Here is an 18,612-nt window from a genome sequence, read left to right on the forward strand (position 1 = left end):
CTGCCATCTCAATTTATTTTTTAATGGATAAAGAACCTCCATCTAGCTGTTTTTGGTGGTAAATGCCTATAATCCCAACATCGAGGAAGCTGAGGCAGAAGAAGCTTGAGCTAGCCTGGGCTACAGAAAGATCCTGTCTTAAAAGAGAATGAGATGAGAGGGAGGGGGGGAGGGGAAGGGGGAGGGGGAGAGCGCCCAAGGCTGAGCACATCTATGTAGACATCTTTGTTTCCTCTGGTATTCTTTACGTCTGATTCTGTCTCTGAGCTACTGAGAACATCTCAACTCCCAGCAAGCCTTACAATTCCAGACCGATTGCCAGTGATGGAAAATTCTAGAGGGTTAATATTTAAAAATGAATGTTGTAGATACAAGAAGCACTTAGGATTCTATACATGCTGTCTCTCAGTGTTAGGTTCTCCTATGGGTTTACTTTGCTTACATCAGCCACTCACTGAGTCCATGCAGGTGCACGATGCGGAAGGCAGGTTACCCATTGGGATAATAAGTAATACACCATTAGAGTAACACAGGGCTGTAAACGGTGCCGAGATGACAGTGGCAGGTGTGGCTTGCCAATCTTTTTAGGTGATTTCATTTTAAACAGCAGGAAACTGAGCTCTAAGATTGGCATATATCGCTTGCTGAAGGGAGTCCAAAAGTGTGTGTGTGTGTGTGTGTGTGTGTGTGTGTGTGTGTGTGTGTTACATACACAAACCAATTATGGAAATGGCTTTCTCATCCAGAATGGAGGGTGACTGAGCGCAAGCCCAACTGCACTCCTGCTAAACCAGAATGATTCTCAGGTACATCGGGCCCAAGGCCACTGCCACTTCATTTGCTGGTGGAATGGGTCTCGTGGCTAAATGAGATGCCGATCCACTTGGTCTCTCGGGGAGACCCTTAGGCAGCTGTGGTTGGCAGACATGTGTGGAGGTATGAAGCAGAGGTGAGGGCCTCCGGGCATGGCTGGGGATGGGAAGTCGGCCTGCGCCAGTGGGCAGCAACCTGGGTGAGCTTGAAAACCTTCTGCAAACAGGTTGTGGTTCTCAGAACCAATGCCAGTTATTCCAGTCTACAGGAGGCCATTGTTGTGGGCCAATCTGCAGTGCGAGCCCCTAGCAGTCCAGATCGGGCCAGGATGGAGTCAGTCACTAACACTAAGGTGACCATCAAATTGAGCTTTGAAAAAAAAAAAAAAAAAAAACTGCTTTGGGCTAGTTTTCCCCAAACACCGGCATCCCAGACAGCTGAATGAACTCAGCGAGGAAGTTCTATTTTAACCATGGAAGGAGAACTTTGCTGAGAGAACCCCCGTTTTGCTCCTATTTCTGCTCTTACTAGCCCTTTCTGCCGCTCAGCTCAGCTCTCTGGAGGCTCCTTCTATTTCCAGGTTGCAATAAAAAACTAAATCAGACCTTTAAACTAGACTCTTGCTACCTTGTCTCAGATATTCATCTCTGGAGCTGGAGGACACAGGATAAACTGAGGTTAACTCTTCCTAGCTGGCTGTTCCACAGCCAAGTGAACACTGTACACGGAGTTCAAAATCTCACCAAGGTCTGCTCCTTCGAGGAGGGTTTCTATTGCTTCACAGGATCTAACTTGGAGCCTTAGGGACAGAACTCAGATACTTAAGTAGCAATGGCAAGGTACCTGGCATTCCCACGCATGCGTCCGTGCAGACACCTCACGTGTGTCTGGCACACAGGAGCACAGGGAAGGCTACCTACAAGGTTTACAGACCTTGCAGCCAGCCACTGGCAGAGAGCACCAGGAGCAGGGAAGAATGCGCATGCGCCGCGCGTGTTTGCAAGGGCGCGGGGGGAGGGGGGCGGGGGGAGTTGGAAACGCATGCGCGACCACGGGGCGGTGCTTTCCCGGCTGGCAGGGCGTGACCTTCAGCGTAAGGGGTGGGGCCTGGCCGCCCGGTGTGATCCCGACCTCCCTGTACCGCGACCCCCACGCACATGGCGCGGCACGTGTTCCTCACCGGGCCTCCAGGTGACTCAGAGGCTGCGGGACATGGCGGGAGGTAGCGTGCCTGGACCTCTGTCCGGTCTCCGGCCTGGCTTGGTGCGTCGCAGCCCGGCGGGAAGGAAGGCCAGGAGGACAGCGGAGCACCGGTTACAGGTCCCCAAAGACCGGTTGTCACCCCGGTCTCGCGCCACTGAGGCCTAGGTGTACTCTGTAGACTATGGAGTCAGTTGAGCAGGCAGAGGCTTTGGGGAAGAGCAGAGGACCGTTGTAGGAGGCGTGCCAGCCTTGCACAGCATGCCCCGCATTTGAAATCCGGGTGCATTTGGGTCCCCAGCTTCCTTCTGTGGGGTTCACCTGGACCCTTTGTCAGTACCTATGTTCATGAGAGGTTTAGTGAACACCGTACTCACATGCTTTCCCCTCCTCCCCGAGGAGAGCCAGGGAGTGTTGTCAGTCCAGAATTTGCACCATTACACCCCTGCCTCCTGTCTCCAGAGTTAGTAATGCTCCGCCCCTTGCGCCGCAGGCCCCGCTCCAGTGTAGCTCACAAACTATCCCAAATGGTTTTGGCTTTCTAAGCCCCTCTCCAGCAAGTTAGTGAGACTTATAAAAGAAAGCACCTTTTGTCAGCACCCCTGCCTCTTAGCCTCTTCTCAAATATTTGTAAGTCGTCTCAGAGGGGACTCTGGTTCCCCACTCAGCCCAAGCTGTGTGTTGTCTTTTTGGAAACAGGAATATACGGAGTTTGAAAATTACATTTATTTATGTATGTGAGTGCACGCGCAGGTGTGAAGGTCAGAGGACAACTTTGGGGAGTTGGTGCTCTCCCTCCACCATGTGGGTCTCAGTCTTGGAGGCAAACACCTTTCCCCCTTGAACCATCTTGCTGGTCCATAAATATACCCCCCTCCCCTTATAATAAAAGTTCTGCCTTGCTTAGTATAAGAGCAAAAATCAAGTGTTAAGAAAGTGACAGCCCTTTGGTCGGCGGCTGGGGGCAGAGGGGCAATGGTGAGGGGGCAGTGTTTGGGATGTAAATAAATAAAAGAAAAAAAGAGAGAAGGGGCTAGCCCCAGGGAACTCACCCTCTGGAACTAAGCCTGGGGCCTTGTGTCTTATTGTTCCAGACCACATCTGCTGTGGGCACATACATACTTTTGCTTAAAATCCATAAAGATTATACTGCAACCCTCTGGCTCACCACCCCTGATCCACCTTTGCAGCCAGGCTTCCTGCCCTAAAGGCTTAACAACCTCCCCAGACGGTACCGGTACCGGCTGCCTGATCAGACTCATGAGTGGCTGGAGGGATGCTTTAGATTTAAACCAGAACAGAGGGTAAATCCAGGAGGAAAGGAAGTCCCAGATAACATCCTGGGACCGAGTTAGAAATAAACTTCACGCCGCTGTCATATTTACCACTGTGTTCGGCTTGGCTGGGGTTGAAAATTCCTCACACCTGGATCAATCAGCCTGCCAGAGTGATGGCGGTTAATAGTCGTAAAACGCATTTGCGGCCCATTCTGTCTGCAGCTATCGCTTTTGCAGGCCGGATGGGCTTGGCAAGGTAAAACTTCTTGACCTGTCTTCTTTCTTTGTCTCTTTCAGGGGTTGGCAAAACAACCTTGATCCAGAAAGCCATTGGGGTCCTGCAGTCCTCTGGGTTGCCTGTGGATGGATTTTACACACAAGAAGTCAGGCAGGAAGGGAAGAGGATAGGGTTTGATGTCGTCACCCTGTCTGGCGCCCAGGGACCTCTGTCCAGAGTTGGGTACTGCTGTTTTGTTTCTGCGGGGTTTTGTCTTTAGCCTGGCCTCTGCACTTCTTGGGAACATTTCTTCTCTGTGTGAGTGTCCATTCATGTGGTCCATGGGTGTGTGCAGAGGCCAAATGAGGATGTTCCTAGTCCCCTGAGACAGGGAGTCTCACAGAACCTGGAGTTGGCATGGGGGCCAGCCCCAGAAGTGTCGTGGGCAAGCCTCAAACACTAAGCTATAATCCCAGCCCTCTGTTTAATTTTAACCTTAGTTTTGATACAAGGTCTTGCTATGTAGCCCTGGATGGCCTGGAATTCACAGAGATGCACCTGCCTTTGCCTCCTAGTGCTGGGATTAAAGGCGTGCACCACCATTGCCCAGCAACCCCTTGCTTACTTTTTATTTTGAGAAAGTCTAAGTTGCCCAAGCTGGCTTTGAACTCAGGTATGGCCCAAACTGTCGCTACCCACATCTGACCAGCGGAATATGGAATAAGGCAACGACAACCGTGTTCTTCTTCAAGCAGCTTATTCAGCTATCCCTGTACAGCAAGCTTCTTCTTCTCTCTCTCTTCTCCGTGCATCCCCTTATAAGTATTGCCTTAATCCTATCAGCAGCTGCCACGAAGTCACTGGTGATTGGCCATTCTCAATGATGCGTGGGGTGATCGGGCAACCACACCTCTCAGCGCATACAACTCCATATATGGAGTTGTCTTTTCTCTCAAGCAATGCCTATGCCAAGTGCCACCTTGTAATGGCAGGAGCGGAGCCGCTTCCCACACCAACTGGCCCTTAAGCTTTTTGTTCTCTTGCCTTCTCTCACCTGACAAGTTAGCCTCCTGACAAGTTAGGATGATGACAGGAGACCTGCCGCACTGGGCTCAGCTCTTGTGCTGTGGTGTGTGGGCTCACTGGAGGTACAGAGACCTCACTGTTAACACTGCGTCTTAGTGAGGGTTCTACTGCTGTGAACAGACCACTCCAAAAGGCCACACCTCCAAATAGTGCCACTCCCTGGACCAAATTTTATTTATATATATATATATATATATATATATATATATATATATATATTTTTTTTTTTTTTCACACACTGCAAGACTGAATTTGGCCAGAGTAGTGCTGACATTAAGAGACGGCCTGGTTTCAGGAGAGAAACCCCAGTGGGTCCAGCCTTATACACTCCCACCTTTTGTATGGGGATTGTTAAGGGTGTGTGCAGAGAGCCAATGGGTCAGCAGAACAGTCCAACCCCAGAAATTGGTGGGGATTCCTCCATCAGATGTTGTCGTCTTTCAGGTCACAGACTCTACCTGGAAAGACCGAGTGTCGAGTGGGGCAGTACGTGGTGGACCTGGATTCTTTTGAGCAGTTGGCGCTGCCTGTCCTAAAAAACGTGAGTCCATGTTTTCTGTTGTGAGAGCCTCTGTGTGTTGTGGGATGCGCTGGCCGCTTGAACACAATGGCTTTTCCCCTGTACTCAGGCTGTGCCTTACGGTTCATAGCCTTCCAGCCACTGAGCCCTGCTAAGGAGAGGCAGCCTAATTTGCTTTCGCTCTGAGCTGTCATGTGCCCAGAGCATGTGTAAAATATTTCCTGTTAGGAAGGCTCTAATGCAGGTCTGTATCCCTGTGTTCTGGTACCCAAGGCTTGCTTGCGTGTGTGCCGAAGAACCTGTGGATAGTCTACACACTGCTCCGTGTACAGGGAGCCTACTGTCGGAATATTGACCACTTAGGTGGAGCCTGGAGCTCTACCTGAGCAGCTGGTCACTGCCTGCTAAGGACAGCCTCCACCTTCAGAGGCCTGGGGATCCTGTGGTCCGTGTTGATATAGCACTAGGATTCTACCGAGCTCTCCTCTGACTCTCTCCTACCCCTCTTCTCAATTCCTCTGGGCATTTCCCCCCATTTTTGGGCTGAGCCATGGAGGCTGCTACAAGCTGGGAACAGACAGAGATTGCTTATTTCCTCTGGGTCCCATGCCTCTCTCTCATATCCACACAGCATTGAGAAGTGTCTGATTACATTCTGAGTGGAGAGTCTGGCTTTGGGCACTGGATCCATATAAAGAATTGATTTTTGCTCAGGCAAACAGAATCCTGGTAAGAGGCGAGAGCCCATGCCTGGTGTCTGGCTGCTGGCTTACGTAAGATCTCCCGTGTGTTCGCTGGCCAGGTCAACCACTCACCTCTTGTTTTTAATGGAAAAAGGAAATAGAAATAGAAACTGCTCATAATTTTATAGTCACCCATGTTTCTGTAATGATTACAACCATAAACTCAGGCTGTCAGAACGGACCTGGGTGGAGGAATCGCTTTGATCTGTGGCTGATACTCTGGGCTGTATAGACATTGGTTCTTCTCTCCCCAGGAAGAGTCATGCTCTTTCCTGCTACCTCTACGGGGTGATGGCTCCCCAGAGAGGGGTCTGGAAGTGAGGCTGGGTGAGAAGGGTTGGCAGCTGCCCAGGGCTCCTGGGGCCACATATCATGGCACCCACTGCCTGTGTGGGAAATAGCTTGTCAGGCTGCACTTCTGCTGGGACTGAGTGCCACACACATGTTCGGTAGAAGTGTCCTCTGGTTTGCATTAAGGGATGATAGAAATACATACTTTTAATAATTTATTATGTGAGTGTTTTGGAATCTAACTCATTGGTTCAGCCCTCTTTCCATGTTTTGTGTTTTGATGTTAACTAGATTTTGCTTTGAATTTTTTGCATTTTATGTGTCTGTGTGTTTTGCCCTGCCTGTGTGTCTGTTTACCAAGTGCGTGCAGTGCCCTCAGAGGCTAAAAGAGGGCATCTAGTCCCCTGCAACTAGGGCTACAGACAGTTGTGAACCACCTTGTCCTGGGAAACGCAGGCCCTCTGCAAGAGCAGCCAGTGTCCTTAGCTGTTGAGCTGCCTCGTCAGTCCTAGCCAGATGGTTCTTAAAGCAAATGGCCTTCCTATCCGTTGATTCCTGTCCTCATGTTGATACTTTGTTTCTTTCTTTCCTTTTTTTTTTTTTTTTTTTTTTTTTTTTTTTTGTTGTTGTTAGCACAAAAAAGCTCTATCCCGATCCAAATTAATGCAGCATCTTACCTATATGTTTCTTCTGATGTGAGCTTGTTAAAATGCATTTTTAATCCATCTGGACTTGTTTGGAATATATAGCATGCAGTGACACTCTTAATTAGTTTCTTCGAGATACTTGGCCAGTTTACTAAAAGAATTTGCTAAAAGCCCATTTCTAATTAGTTTATTCTCTGCAAATTGTGCTTTAAAGCTCGTGTGTGTGTGTGTGTGTGTGTGTGTGTGTGTGTGTATGTGTCTGTCTGACTGTCTCTGTGTGTAACATGCACTGGAAGTGACACTTGATCTTCAGGCCACACAGCTATGGAAGCTATGGAAGGATCCCAACTGCCAGATTCCAGTTGGATGCCTTCCTAGCTGGGGACCATGGTCTGTCTGTCCGTCTGTCTGTCTGTCCATTCGTCTGCCTGCCTTTCTTTCTTTCTTTCTTTCTTTCTTTCTTTCTTCCTTTCTTTCTTTCTTTCTTTCCTCCACACTTTGGCTCTCTACCTCACCACACCTGTGCCATGGTCTTGGCCATGAAAACCAAAGGCTATCTGGTGTGAACAAACTTGTTTAAGAGTCACTAATAAGGTTGCCAGTAAAGCCATTCCCCCAGGAAACTCTAGAGCAAAAGGAACCAGCAGCTCAGCCCAGGTTGCCTCATTGGTCCCCACCCAGCTCTCCACAGCACCTGCTGTTGATGTCTTCATGGTGTCCCTTAGGCACGGCTGCTCCTGAGCCAGGAGGTGCTCCCTGTGGCTGTGGCCTTCTTGCTGACTTTCCCCAACATTCTACGTGCTCTGACTTCACTTTATCTTCTGAGGATTAAAATAATCCCCTCCAAAGCGAAGCCCAAGATGGGAGCTTTCCCTGCCAGTCCTCTCTCCACCACAGTGACAGTGATTTGCACAGTGACCGTGCAGTGCAGAGTAACCATGCAGCGCACAGAGTGACCGTGCAGTGCGCAGAGTGACCATGCAGTGAAGGCTGCGCTCCCAAGGCCTCCATGCTCTTTCTTCCTCCCAGATCTGTCTTGACTGTCTGTATCCAGTCACCTCGTTTAGAAAACAGGACAACAGTACATCGATGTACCAAAAAAAAAAAAAAATATCTGCCCCCCCCCCCCAGGGCAATGAAGAAAATGGTGCCAGGCATCAGCAATCTCCAACTTTTATCAAAAGTCGAAATGTCATCCTCCCCCCCCCCACCCCCAGGCTTGTGCAACTTCTAGAGAACATTTGGCAGTTGTGAGCAGCCAGCCTGGCAGGAGTCGGAGCCTGCTGGTTTCTGGTCATGGTTCTGTGTGCAGAGTGGCTCCTGAGTTATGGTCGGTCAGCAGACTGTGCGCTTATACGTTCCCTGCAGTGATGGGAGATGGCAATGTCTCCCACACTCACAGTGTAGGTTTCTCCTGGCAGTGTGAGCCATCTTTGTGTGTGGCTCTGTCCTCTGTGGCTCTCTAGGAACCACAGCGCTTGGGGCAGGACAGGGGCCTCTTCATGGTGAGAGGGACTTCTGAGACACAGCCCATGCCATACCTACCTCCCACCAGGAGGAGGTATGTAGATGTGAGAGGAGCTTCAGAGTGGATTTGACCTCAGCACCTACGGTGCCATTGGTAAAGGGCATCTGTACAGATGCTCTCAGCTACTGTTACAGCTACTGGACACAAGACTCTGCTCAAGTCCTCCCAGTGTTGCTTACTGGGGAGCTGAGGGGAAGGAGGGGCTGCTAGGTAACCATGCTGTGAAGAGATCACCCATCACAGTTTGACATTTTTACTAGGAAGCTTGAGGAGCCAACCTGGGGACATGAATCTGCCATAGAGTCCCAGGGGCACAGTGTCCATGGTCCCAAGGGCTGGGATCATGAATGCAGGGTTCTCCACCTCCTGAGCTGTCAGCTGGTGTTGAGCTGTCTTGGTCCTAGGATAGCTCTCCCATTCTGCAAGACACCTTGGAAACCATCCGCTTTCTGCTTCATCCCACAGACATGTATGAGCCCTCAGGACCAGGTAGGGTTTCCAGGCAGAGCTGCAGCACTTCCCTGCCTAGGTGCTGGGTGCTGGCTGCACTGAGTGTACTGAGGCAGCTCCTGAGTGAGGTGCTGGGTGCTGGCTGCACTGAGTGCACTGAGTCAGCTCCTGAGTGAGGAGGTGCCCTGTAGCAGGCTGGATACAACTTTTCCTGGCCACCCCAGTGTTCTTTGTAATGTATAGGCTGCTGCCTGGTGTGAGCTCTGTGATCACAAGGGCTGAGGCACAGGCTGCCACCTCATTCCTTCTTGACATCCAGAACCCAGTGTTGCAGGGATATGCTCAGAAGCCAGACGGCGTGATGTTAAAATCAATTAACATTGCTACCAGGAGGAATGTTTGTTGGGCGAACAGTTCAGATAAGAGGAGGACCACTTTAATTAGTTCATCCTTGGTTCAATATTTTGTTTAAATAAAAAGCCAGACGCACCTTTAATTCCAGCACTCGGGAGGCAAAGGCACGTAGATCTGAGTTGGAGGCCAGCCTGGGCTATGTGGTGAGTTCTGGGACAAGCAAACAAACACAAATGCTTCTTTGTGTTTTTAAAAATATGTAAGAAGATAAATAAGACAAAGGAACAACAATGACGGTCACCCTGTTTGGATTGTGGAACAGTGTTCTGTTGCCCTGAGTCCATTTCATCTTTCTGGAAGGCAAAGTGGTGGAGTGTTGCCAGAGTCGATGGCTGCCCACAGCTCCTGGGACCCTGGGCCTGCCAGCTCTGGGCTCAGGAAGCACCTTTTTCTCAGGTTTTCCTCTTGTGGCTGAGAATTTATAATCAGCTGGAGTGCTGGCTAAAGCCAGTGCAGGATAGCTGTGGTACCTGCCGTCTCGCCTTTTGGGGTGATGGGATCACCCAGACGCCAGGCACACAGTGGCTGCCATGTGTCCCACAGGCACCCACAGCTCTCTCCTAGGAAGGAGAGCAGCCCGATGCTGCCATCTGCAAACTCAGCCTGGTGCTGTCGGCTGAGACTTGGGAACTCAGCATCTGGGTTAGGTCCACAGGGTGAGTCTCCATTGACCTCTTGGTTGTTTCCATCTGGATTAGCTTGAGTATGTGTGTGAAAACAGCAGTTGGGGCATAATGGTGTTTCTTTTTTAAGCTCTTCTGAATACCCTGTTGAGCTGTTTAGAGAAGCAAGCTGCGTGTTGCCCGTTCTCAGTGCCCTGACCTTCAGCCCCTCTCTCTGTGCCATGTGAATCACTTCCATTTTTATTAAAAACTGATTTTTACAACTTTGCAGTCCTGGACAGAATGAGGGCATTAGAAAGGTTCGGGGCTCACAGTGAATAGCAAATACTGGCATGTGCAGGTCCAGGCATCTCCTTACCTCTGTCAATGTTTTGGAGAGTTGCAGGGGACTGCGCACCCACAGAACACATGCATTTACAGCCCCCCCCCCACATGTATTTCCACAGTCAGGTAAACACCCACATTGTGCAGCGCCTCCCTTTGTCTGATTTGATGGCTTTCAAAGTTGTCAGTCAGTGTTCCAAACAATGTTGGCTCCTGGGAAGGTGTCTAAATCCCCTGTCTAGGGGGTGGCAGTGTGTTGTCCCTGCCCTCATAAGGGTTGAGCCAGTCACAGTGGCCTGGTTCTAGAAAGAGAAACCGCTGTGAGACCAGCTGCTTTTCAAAGTCACAGGCTGCTGGTAGCCGTTTTCTTTTTCCTCTGACTTGGAACTCAGTTTTGAGGAAAAAGCTTGGAATGAAAAGACGAGCACTCTAGGCTGTGCCAGTCGAAGCTTCCCCTTGAGTTCCACAGCCCAGCATGCTTCAGGGATCATCCTGTCTCTGTCCCCCTTGGAGATGGGGCACAGGCGTGCACCCAGCTTGTTACATGTAACCGAGGAATTGAACTTGGGCCCTCATGCTTGCTGTAGCACTTCTTCCCCTGCCCCAGTGTATAACACATTCACATACATATACATAACACACACACATACACACAATACACACACATACACACACTCAGACATATACACTCAGGTATACACATACTCATGCACACATACATATACACTCACATACACACGTATACACACTCACACATACACACATATGTACACATTCACACATATACCACACATTCACACATACACATGTTCACACGCACTCAGACATATACACTCACATACACACATATACACATTCATACACAAACACACACATATGCACATGCTCACACATATACATATTCACATACAAATCACTCATACATATACATATTCACACATATATTCACACTATTACACAACACACATACATACATACACTCACATGCAAATCACACATTCATACATACACATATTCATACATACACTCTCATACAACACACATACACTCACACGCAAGTCACACACACATACATATACTCACAAGCAAGTCACACACACATATATACACTCACAAATCATACACACACATATACTCTCATACAAGTATACACACATTCACAAACAAATCATACACACATACCACACACATGCACTTTCATATACGTACATACATACACTCATACATACACATACTCACATACTCTCATACACACTCTCATATACATGCACACTCACACACTTAACTTTGGCGTACATTTTGGCATATATACATTTATGTTTATATCACCCACCAGATCTCTGTATAGAGACGTGAGTATGTCATCCATGAAACAGAACAGCACAGTTGCCTCTTACTAACTCACGATTCTTATTTGGCAGTTTCATGCATGTACATACATGACCATGTACATGCATGATCATACACTTTGATCATTTTTACCCTCCATTGTGTGCCTCACCCCTCCCACACCCACCAAATTCTTCTTACAAGGTCCGTCTTTGAGACAGTTCATCACTTGGTCACCGAGTGAGTTATCGTTATTCGGGCTACTCCCGCTTTTAACCAGACTCCTTCCCATCTATTTTCATGACTTTTCGTCAACTTTAGACTGGACTGGAACACACAGACACCTACCTGCAGCCATCACCTCCTTCCCAGGAGAGTTAGGGCTACAACCCAGAATTGAAAAGAGGATCCCTGAGAGGGGCCCCCACATGGCTGTCCTGTTTCCTTTAGGCCTACGGCACTCTTTAGCTTTCGCCTGTTCACAACCTTGATTTCCTCACTGTGTAAGTAGGAAGCCTGGTCACCACTGGACCATTCTAGAAGAAAATACATTATGAGAGGAAATCTGGGGCAGGAGATGCAGTCCCAGGAGATTCTTCTATGAGCCTTGCAAACCCATGTCTTATGTGTATGGAGGTTTCCTCTGCTCTGTAAGGCACAGCTCAGTTGCCTGCCACAGATGCTGGCCAGGAATCATCAGGGTAGGACCCTGGGGCCAAGATCACATGGCTTTGCTGCCCCAGCAACTGTTCTTCCTGTCCACAGTCAGGTCCCAGCAGCGGCTCCAGACACAGAGTGTGTATCATTGATGAGATTGGGAAGATGGAGCTGTTCAGTCAGCCTTTCATCCAAGCGGTCCGTGAGATGCTGTCCACGCCAGGCACTATCGTCGTTGGCACTATCCCAGTCCCCAAAGGGAAGCCGCTGGCCCTGGTGGAGGAGATCAGGAAAAGGCGTGACGTGAAGGTGTTCAGTGTGAGTAAGCCCTCGGGGAACCGGCTTCCCTGGGGTCACATCCTGGCCCCTGCTATCTTCCTCTCCTGCCTTCTGCAGGCAGTGGAATGGTCAGGGGAGGGTTTGGGGTGTTGACTGGGAAGGTCTGTCCAGGGAGGAGCCATGGAGGCAGGAACCTTAGGTCATGTACTCAGTGGCAGGGTTCCAGCCCCAATCTCACTTGAAAGATGTAAGCATATGGTAAAATTCATTGCTCAAGTCTGGGCCTTGAATTCAGAGTTGTGTCAATAATAAACCTTTTTTTAAAATGTCCAAAAGGTTTGAATAGACATCTCTCCAAAGAGTATGTAGAAGCTGCCAGTGAGCACAGAGTAGGCAGACCCCACTAGCATGGTCACCGTGAGGTGCTGCACCATGCCCACAAGGAGTCTTCCCACACTACAGTTAGAAGACAGAGATGGGAAAGGCTGGCACAGCCATGGGTGTGGGCAAACCTCAGCCTCCCTACTCTGTTGATAGGAGGGAACCTGAACTGTTCCTGGAAGCCAGTCTGGTTTCTCCAGGGCCTGTCTGTCAGTCATTGTGTCAGTGAGTCCACCATCCTGGGCTTCCACCAGAAGACATGAAGACACTGACCCAGAGCTCTGAGGACTCCCTGTAGCCTTGTTCACAGCACTTTCCAGATGGGATGAGCCCAGCAGATAGACAGTGTGTGGTTCAGCCATCTAGTGTGCTTAGTGACATAAAGGGATCACACACATACACATTCTGAAGCTGTCTCACAAGGAGCAAAAGGAGCCAATCACACAAGGCCCTGAGCTCCATGATTCCATTCCTAGACTGTCCAGAAGGCATAAGTTCGCTGAGGCAGGATAGAGTGGAAATCACTAATGATGGGCGGGAAGGAGGAGGCGGCCGTGGATGGGGGATGGGGCCCTGTCTGTGATGAAACATTCACGTCTAACCCTTACGTTTGATCTGCATGTTAGTGAAGCGGTTCACACACATGTGCACACACAAGTCAAAGCCGTGGCGTCCTTCTCCTTTAGGACTCACTGGTGTACCCCGTGGCAGAAGGCGTCACATGCTGAGACACGGGAAGCGTGTCCACTCAGGTCGGCAGCCTTCTACAAAGCCTCCAGTGAGGGCTGGCCACGTGACAATAGAGTGCCTGCCCAGCCTGCACACCATCTTGGGTTCCACCCCCAGCACCCTTACAAACACATTGTGGCACATGCCTGTAATCCCAGCACTCAAGAGGTGGAGGCAGGAGATTCAGAGGTTCAAGTTCATCTTTAACTATATAGTGTTCAGGCCAAGCCTGGGATGCTTAAGACCCTTTTTCAAAAGCAATAAAAATGCCCATCACTGTCATGGTATGGGCCCTGCCCTCAGGACACCATTTCAAAACTCCTTCTTCCAGTGCTTCTAGCACATGTTCTTCTGGTGCCTCTAGCACATGCTCTTCTAGTGCCTCTAGCACATGTTCTTGCAGGAGATGAGGCTCCTGACAGATGAACGCTTGGTGTGTGATGATACCTACAGTGACAAGAACTTCCTCCTCACATCTACTTGCTCTTGGAAGCCTCCAGGCGTACTGCCTCCTGCTTTCCTTGCTCTGTGGCTCTGCTCTCTCTCTGAACATAACATACCACTGACCAGATTCTGCCCAGGCTCTTGTCCCTCTAGACTCCTGTCTCCAGCCCCACTGCTCCCGCACTCCCTTTTCAGGACTCCTCCCCACTGTGCTTTACCACTCACTGGCCTTCTTCATGTCCCTCTCCATCGTGGTCTGTGACCTCATAACATCAGAGTCCTTAATGGCAGCACCACAAGGTCAGGAGCCCAAGACTGTGCTGCACCCCTTGTCTTCTCTGGCTCCCCTTCATCTCTTGGAGGAGCAGAGATCTGAGGTCAGTCTGCAGCACTCAGACTCTCCAGGGTCATGGAAAGACTGGTAGATGTTACTGTCCTGGGGGTAACGTGGAGTTGTGGGCAGCTCTCCTGGGCGCTGCTATCCTGGGCGCTGCTCTCCTGGGCCCAGATCAAGCTCCTCTCCCCTTTTTCCAATCAGGCTGCAGCTGCTGAGTCCCACCTCTCCCATCTCCATCCCGTGCCTCCAGTGCTTTGAGACATGCATTCCCCATGGGACTTGGTGATCCTGAAGAGCTGGCGTCTACCTCCCTTCCCCGCTCTCTAGGAAATGTTGGCTCGAAGGACTGGAGGAGAGGAAGTGCTCCCTAAGCTTGCTGTCTTGCTTTTTCCCACAGGTCACCAGGGAGAACAGAAATAGCCTCCTGCCAGATATTGTGGCCGTCGTGCAGAGCAGCAGGATGTAGGGCAGCAGCTGTCGGGGTCCAGCTCCGCCTCTGCTGACAGTGGGCCCTGAGCATCGCCCACTCCACTGTGTCTGTCCTCTGTATGCTCCAGACTTCTGTTTCCTTTTACAGTTGTGCATGTGATTTGAGTAAATTCTCAAACAAGTCTGCCAAATAATAGGTGGAATTCACTCCCATCGGGGTTGATAATATGTTTGGGGCTGAGGAAAGACGGGAGTTCACGTCTTCCTTGACTTTGAGCGCTGTAGATATTAAACACCTCTCCAGGTGCAGCTCCAAACTGGTGCAGCTGAGAGCAGTAACAACTGATCTCTTCAGTTATTTCCAAAGGAGAAAAAAAAATCAGTTCTCTCCCTCTCTTGCTTATTCCTTTGTTTATTGACTAATAAAAATGGAAATAAATCTGGTGGTTCAGACACAGGAGTCCTTGTGTGAGAGGGACAGTTTTCACAATGCTGGTGTTAGCCACAGGTAACAAAAGCTCCTGTTTGTGCTAACCCAGCCAGGGCACGGTTTCCAACCACTCTGAGGCCAAGTGCCCTTCCAAGAAAGAAAGGGGGCACGACCATCACCAGAGAAGACGTTGGAAGGCGATTTGAACTGCCGGTCCCCGCCAGCTGTAGGGGCTCCTTTGTGAGGAGTGAGCTCATAGGCAGGTGGCTCAGCCCACACTGGGCTCTGCAGCACTAGGAAAGAGCCAACTATGGGCACTGCAGGGTCCAGGCTACCCTCCCTGTGGCTGGTGGCTCCAGAACGCTGAAGATTATTTGGACATTTTTTAAGCAACAGCATTAATGACATCAAGGGACCTATGGACACACATGGGCCTGTGCTAATGGGGATGCCTGTGAGCTGGGCACTAGGACCCAGTGGATAATACAAGAAGCATTTCACATGAAGGCCAGAGCCTGTGCCTGGGACAGATTCTCATGTTGGTCTTCATTTCAGGGTAGTTTTCAAGGCTTGTCCTGTTCTTGTCAAGGCCTTGTGGGTTGCGACTTCTGAGGGTCAAAACAACCCTTTCACGGGGGTCACCTAAGACCATCAGAAAACACTGATAAATACACACTATTCACAACAATAGCAAAATTACAGTTACGAAATAGCAATGAAAATAGTTTTTTGTTTGGGTGTCACCACAACATGAGGAACTGTATTAAAAGGTCACAGTGTTACAAAGGTCAAGAACCACTGCCCTAGAGGGACCTCTGCAGGAATGCCCTCTAGATGAGGAACTGGGTCTCAGAAAGGCCCACTTGTCCTCTGGGAGCAGTAGCTGCCTTCCTTGGTTGGAATGTTGGATTCTAAGATCCAAACCAGGGGACGCGCTCCCACAGAATCACACAGACAGAGGATTGGCTGCAACAACATGAGGTTTAATGATACTGGTGCACCAGGACTCTCGCATGCCGGCAAGAGAACTCCCAAACAAAAACTGGGAGCAGTTCTTATACAGAGTACATGAAGGCAACCACAAATGATCCCAAAAGCTGACCTTCTTAGGTCCGGTCTATAGATGACTCAGATTCACACATAACTTTCTTCCTGACCACCTCCCATCCTGGAATGTGTCTCCATGCTCTGGGCCTTCCCCACTCACAGGTGGGTTCTCTTCCCTGTGGCCTCTCCCTTCATCTTCTGAATGTTAATTCAGCAAGTATCCTCAGACTAAGGAATGTGCCCCTCCCAGGATGTGTCCTGGGACAGTGGGATTCTTTTCATCTTAAATTTAAACCCAAAAAGACACAAAAGTCCTACACCCCCACCTCTATGCCTGGGTAGGCTGTCCAAGGAGGCCAATTATAGGAGCTCACGGCCTTGGGCAGGCTGGCTGTGGTGCCATCAGTGGGTACCAAGGCAGGTGGGACACAGTATAGGCTGGGGCTGCTAGCCTCAAGGCAGCTGGTCACCCAGAACCTGAATGTACCCCATCCAAAAGTCTCTACATAGCCTGACCCCGTCTGTCACAGAGCCCTACTCAGTCCTTTGAACCTAGAACAGAGGAGGCAGAGAAGAGAAACAGTGCTGGAAGCAGAGTTCTCCTGCTAGGCCCGGGGAGACCCCATGATGGAATCTTACTTGGCCCCTCTACTGGTGTGCACCTGTAATCAAAACACTAAGGAATCAGGTGCACAAGGATATTGAGTGCCAGGTCAACCCAGGTTACACAGGGAAACACTCAAAGAACAGTTTTTAAATAGCACAGCCACGGCAGATGGGAGACACGAGCCTGCCTGAATGACTTTCAAACCTCTGCTTAGTGTACGTGTTCTGTGTGTCTTGTCTAGGCTCCCTGCTGTCTTGAGAATTACATGTCTTACATCTCGCCCTCACGCTGGCATGTAACTGTACTGAAGACCCCCAAACTCAGGAGACCCTTACTCAAGTCTCGGGAAATCACGGCCACCCAAAAATTGCAAGACACCGTACCTGGATGCAATCAGCAGAGGTTTATTAGGGAGAGTTGGCCAGCCAATGGTCAAATCGCTTGCTCAGGCAGGAGCTGAATTTGACCGGTTGGCTGAGGGGCTTTTTAAAGGAGAAAACCACAAACCAGGGGAGTGAGGAGGGTGTGAAAGGTTGCTAAGAAGATATAACGTAAAAATAGTGGAGAATTCCAGAGGAACCCAACCTAAGTGAATCAGGGTCATGTGGAAAACACTCTGTATACTCATTCTTCTCAAAATGTGGTCTTGCCCTGTCACTTGCTCAACTGTTTCTCAGCTGTTGTCCTGTCATTGTGGTTACTAGTTTCTCAGCCCCACCTAGATGACTTGCATTTTTCTTTGTGGTCAGGAATGTGTCTTCCTGCTTTGGGCCTTCCCCACCCACAGGTGGGTTCTCTTCCCTGAGGCTTGAGGAATGTTAATCCAGCAAGTGTCCTCTGACTCAGGGATAATGTATTCCTCCTGGAATGTATCCCGGGCCAGTGAAGGGCTGAAATCTTACATTCAGTTCTGCTTTCTTGGAACTAGTGAACCTGCATTCTTTTGCTCAGGTCTAGGGGTCATAAAAACTTTCTATATTTTTCATGCCCTTTAAAGAAAAGTCTAAAGAAAAACCTGTATATATTTTATAAAATGATCTTTGTAATTTTCCACTCTACAGTACCTCTGTCACATCCTTCAGTGACTACCACTCTTGCAGATGAGCATCGGGGTTAGGGAACAGGTATGCAGATTGCAGATGCAAATCCTAGGCTTGCAGGCAACCAGGATGAACAAACAGCACTGGGGTCTCTTGTGGAATTGGGTGTGAGTCCCGACTTGAGGAATTCACATCGGAATTGCTCACATGCATCTCAGCCAGAATATGATGGTGGAGAACCAACAGGAGAAAAGCGGATGGAGCCTCTCCCTTAGCAGCTTGGACTACCAGCTGCTTCATACCCAGGGGCTTGAAAATCATTTCTTTCTTGTCTCTGAATGAAGGTAAGCCTGTGTGTGCAGGCCGCATGGCTTTTAAGTAGATGATAGAGTATCTTGGATGCTCCTAACCAATAGGGAGGCTTCTAGGAAAGCTACAAATTCATCTGCTCATTTGGTCCTCACTCCTCAGGTCCTGGAAGGTCCTGGGAACAGTGAGGGGGACCTGTCCTCTTCCCACTGAGATTGGGGTTCATTGAGGATGGGGTTGACCCATGTGTGCCATTTGCACACAGGGGCTTGGAAGAGAATGGCACCAAGTGGGAACTGGCTGCATAGACTGTGCCCCGCATGTCAGACATAGACACTGGAACGGCCACCAGTTTTATAAAGACAAGTGTTTTGTCAGACACTGCACAGCCTAGTGCTGCAGCTATATTATCTTTAAAAGAGAAATGCTTTTGTTTGGTGTCAACTACATTAAACAGATGG

General features: G+C 49.6%; 1 protein-coding gene across 1 annotated transcript; it reads left to right on the forward strand.

Moving 5' to 3' along the window:
* Positions 1-1,844: 1,844 nt before the first annotated feature.
* Positions 1,845-15,171, forward strand: Ntpcr (nucleoside-triphosphatase, cancer-related). The gene is made up of 5 exons (XM_034522112.2): positions 1,845-2,004; positions 3,588-3,750; positions 5,038-5,134; positions 12,228-12,437; positions 14,687-15,171. The coding sequence occupies exons 1-5, from the start codon at positions 1,971-1,973 to the stop codon at positions 14,753-14,755; spliced, it is 573 nt and encodes a 190-aa protein (XP_034378003.1). The 5' UTR covers positions 1,845-1,970; the 3' UTR covers positions 14,756-15,171.
* Positions 15,172-18,612: the final 3,441 nt, after the last annotated feature.

This window comes from Arvicanthis niloticus, chromosome 18 (assembly GCF_011762505.2).
Source record: "Arvicanthis niloticus isolate mArvNil1 chromosome 18, mArvNil1.pat.X, whole genome shotgun sequence".
Classification (NCBI taxonomy): Eukaryota; Metazoa; Chordata; class Mammalia; order Rodentia; family Muridae; genus Arvicanthis; species Arvicanthis niloticus.

What these genes read in the sequence shown, in the direction of transcription:
- Ntpcr (XM_034522112.2), top strand. Translation starts at nt 1,971, where the DNA reads ATGGCGCGGCACGTGTTCCTCACCGGGCCTCCAG. An exon ending in CGCTGCCTGTCCTAAAAAAC is followed by an intron (nt 5,135 to 12,227) that starts GTGAGTCCATGT and finishes TCCTGTCCACAG; the next exon opens with TCAGGTCCCAGCAGCGGCTC. An exon ending in GTGACGTGAAGGTGTTCAGT is followed by an intron (nt 12,438 to 14,686) that starts GTGAGTAAGCCC and finishes TTTTTCCCACAG; the next exon opens with GTCACCAGGGAGAACAGAAA.